We start from the raw sequence: 3994 nt of genomic DNA, 5'->3' as shown, positions 1-3994 counted from the left end.
TATAAATAACTAATAAAAATAAATTAAAAAAAAAAAGAAATCTGACCCTGTCATGTCATCTGGGAAACAGTCAGTGAGGAGTCCAATGTACTGTGTCTGTCCAAGTCCCCCAACAAGCACAACCAGCTGTACATGAAGGCCAGGCCCTTCCCTGATGGCTTTGCTGAAGACATCAATAAGGGTGAGATATCTGCCCTCCAGGAGCTCAAGGCGGGTGCCAGCTACCTGGCCGAAAAGTATGAGTGGGATGTTGCTGAAGCCCACAAGATCTGGTGCTTTGGCCCTGATGGCACTGGCCCCAACATTCTCACTGACATTACCAAGGGCATGCAGTACCTGAATGAGATCAAGGACAGTGTGGTGGCTGGCTTCCAGTGGGCTACTAAGGAGCGTGCTCTTTGTGAGGAGAACATGCATGGTGTGCAATTTGACGTTCATGATGTAACCCTGCATGCTGATGCCATCCACCGAGGAGGTGGCCAGATCATTCCCACAGCAGGCTGCTGCCTCTATGCCAGTGTGCTAACCGCACAGCCCCATCTCATGGAGCTTATCTATCTGGTGGAGATCCAGTGTCCTGAGCAAGTGGTGGGTGACATCTATGGTATTCTGAACAGGAAGCATGGCCATGTATTTGAGGAGTCCCAGGTGGCTAGTACCCCCATGTTCGTCGTCAAGGCATACCTGCCTGTCAATGAGTCCTTTGGCTTCACCACTGATCTTCGATCCAACACTGGTGGCCAGGCCTTCCCCCAGTGCGTGTTTGACCACTGGCAGATCCTGCCTGGGGACCCTTTTAACAACAGCAACCGCCCCAGCCAAGTGGTAGCTGAGACCCGCAAGCACAAAGGGCTGAAGGAGGGCATCCCAGCGCTGGACAACTTCCTGGACAAACTGTAGGCAGCCTGGTACTGCCACACGCTGCACAGTGCCCACCCATCAGAAGACACCTTGAGACTGTCCCCACAGTGCCCCTCTGGAGGTTGCTGGGGCCACCCTGACATCACTCAGTGCTCACTTGTTACCAATTCTATTTATTTCGTAATTACAAAGCAGCAGGAATTGCTCTCTGCAGGCTGGACTGGCATGCCTTGTTGTGGGCCAGGACATGGCTTCCAACATTTTCAAGGGAAACCGCAGATGTTCAAAAGTCTAAATAAATGCATTCAGAGGTTAAAAAAGAGAAATATATGTATCTACATATATGTATATTACAACAATTAATGAAAATGAACCCATGAATTTGAAAGAAAGTAAGGATAGATATATTGGAACATTTGGGAAGAGGAATGGGAAGGGGGAAATGATGTAATTACAATCTTAAAATATTAAAAAATAATTTAAAAATAAAATGTCTAATAAATACTTTTAAAGTAGTTCAATATTCTTAGTTATCAGGGAAACGAAGATTAAAATGGCTTCATGATTCTCTCTGATTAGACAGCCAATATCATCAATACTATTGACAACAAATGATCATGTGGATGTGGAAGAAGGGGAGCACTTATACACTACTGGTGGGAGTGTAGTACTGCAGCCACTTTGAAAATTGGGTTGTTGGTTTATCAAGAAGTTAGGAGTTCACAGAGACTGCATGGGGCTGCGCTAAGTCCTCTGCATATATGTTACGGCTGTTTAGCTTGGTGTTCTTATGGGACTCCTAACAGTGGGAGCAGGAGGTATCTTTGACCAAAGCAGTTCATGGGATGTCCGGCTCTAATAGATGTATTTACAGCACACCATGTCAAAAAAGGGAATGGAAAGATTATAAGAGCTGAAAGCCCAGAAGGCTGCTGCAAGAATGTGTCTCCTAGAAATAATAGGGAAATTTTACCTATAAAATCTCAACAATATGACATCCTAAACAAGACCTGAACAAAGACAGCACCAATAGTCTACTAATGTAGAAAATGTAAATCTCACAAGACTCCAACCCTAGACAAATACAGGCAACTAATGGCTACTGAAAGTAGAACTAATTAAGGAGGATGAGCCCATTAATTGATTAAATGATAGAAAATGGTCAACCTGGAAATCTCATACACACAAGCAACTGTAAACAGACTCAACAAGTTATATTTATATATCTATGCACTTGTGTGTGTATGTGTATGAATGTGTGTGTGGGAGGGGGGTGGCAACATTAGTTAAAGAAAATGAGGCCATGAATCAAAGAGGAAAGAAGAGGTAGATGTGGAAGGGGGTTATGGAATGAAAGGAAAAGTGAAAATGATTTCCTAGAGATTCCCTCCACATCCCCACATCCAGCAGTTGCAGATTTTCATTCATTTTCCTGGCCCTCTCTCCTGTCCCTTCCCACACCTGATCCTGAACCAGCCCATTCTTCTCCCCATTCTCTCTTCCACCCAATTCTCTCTCTCCCTCTGCTATGACAATTTATCCCTGCTTCTAAGTGAGAGAGTCAAGCATCCTGCTTGGACCTTCATTCTTGTTTACTTTTGTTGGGTCTATGCAGGCAGGAGCCTAGCATAACTGTCCCCTGAAAGGCTCTACCCAGCAGATGTAGATACTCACAGCCAAACATTGGTCAGGGACTCTTAGGGAAGGATTGTGGGCTTTGAAAGGGATAGGTACTCCACAGGAAGATCAACAGAGTCAGCTAACCTGGACCCTTGGGAGCTCTCAGAGACTGAGCCACCAAGCAAAGAGCATATCAAGGCTGAACTGAAACCCCCAGTGCATATATAGTAGATGTACAGCTCAGTATCTATGTGGATCCCCTAACAGCTAGAGTGGAGACTGTCCCTAAAAGGGCTTTAGTTGTCCCTAAAGTTGTTGTCTGTCTGTGGAATCTGTTCCCTAAAAGGGCTGCCTTCTCTGGCCTCATTGGGAGAGGATATGCCTAACCCTGTAGAGACTTGATGTGGCCTCACCCTCTAAGAAGAGAAAGGTTGTGGAGATGGAGGAAGGGACTGTGTGAGGGAGGAGCAGGAAGTGGAGCAATTGGGATGTAAAAAATAAAAATAATAAATAAATTTAAAAAATAATAAATCTTTACAAAAAAGGGAGAGAAGACGAAATGAATAAGGGAAAAAGAAAGAATAGGGAGGGAAAGGAATAAAGGAAGGAAAAGAGAAAGGGAAAAAGAATGAAAGGCGAGGTTGTGGGAGAGAGAGAAGACAGAATATTGCTAGTTCACAAAACAGAAGTTACTTTTTTTTTGGTGGTACACACCTTTATTTTTTATTAGATATTTTCTTCATTTACATAACAAATGTTATCCCCTTTCCAGGTTTCCCCTCTGAAAACCCCCTATCCCCTCCCACTCCCCCTGCAACCAAATCTTTCCTGCTTCCTGGCCCTGGCATTCCCCTATATTGTGGCATAGAACCTTCACAGAGCCAAGGGCTTCTCCTCCCATTGATGACTGTCTAGGCCATCCTCTGCTATACATATGCAGCTGGAGCCATGGGTCCCACCATGTGTACTCTGTGGTTGGTGGTTTAGTCCCTGGGAGCTCTGAGGGTATTAGTTAGTTCATATTGTTGTTCCTCTTATGGGGCTGGAAACCCCTTCAGCTCCTTGGGTCCTTACTCTAGGTCCTCCTTTGATGACTCTGTGCTCAGTCCAATGGTTGGCTGTGATCATCCACCTCTATATTTGTCAGGTACTGTTAGAACCTCTCAGGTGACAGCTATAACAGGCTTCTGTCAGCAAGCAATTGTTGGCATCCACAATAGTGTCTGATATCCCAGCCTGCGGGGTTCAGTTATTCGGGGGGTCAAGGGGGACCATGCTGCGAATGTAAAATGGGTGAGAGAGAGAACGAGACCAAGCAAAGGGTTGTCAAGGTCTACTTTACTTAGAGCAAACTGCTCAGTATATACTTCACAAAAGCAGAAAAAGAGAGGAGTGGGGAACAATGGGTTCACTCCAGGGTTGTCCATCTGGCAGATGTTGGCAGGGGGTCTGGGAAATTTCATCTTGGTATACTGCCTCCTGGTAAACAGGCACAGGATGTTTTTAGCCAAGG

The 3994-nt window shown here is 45.1% G+C and overlaps 2 protein-coding genes across 2 annotated transcripts in view; both read left to right on the top strand.

Annotated features, from left to right (window-relative positions):
• LOC116086958 (elongation factor 2-like) overlaps positions 1–1045 on the top strand; it is a 4354-nt gene extending 3309 nt beyond the window's left edge. Inside the window, 1 exon segment of the mRNA XM_031365265.1 lies at positions 62–1045. Coding sequence (XP_031221125.1) covers positions 62–900 — 839 coding nt within the window. The 3' untranslated portion in view covers positions 901–1045.
• The window catches only part of LOC116086963 (heat shock factor protein 3-like), a 72182-nt gene that overhangs the window by 20155 nt on the left and 48033 nt on the right, over positions 1–3994 (top strand). The gene's annotated exons all lie outside the window — the stretch shown is intronic.

This window comes from Mastomys coucha, chromosome X (assembly GCF_008632895.1).
Source record: "Mastomys coucha isolate ucsf_1 chromosome X, UCSF_Mcou_1, whole genome shotgun sequence".
In the NCBI taxonomy this organism is placed as follows: domain Eukaryota; kingdom Metazoa; phylum Chordata; class Mammalia; order Rodentia; family Muridae; genus Mastomys; species Mastomys coucha.
The sequence above is the reverse complement of the archived record's forward strand: the minus strand, read 5'-3'. Positions and strand labels throughout refer to the sequence as shown.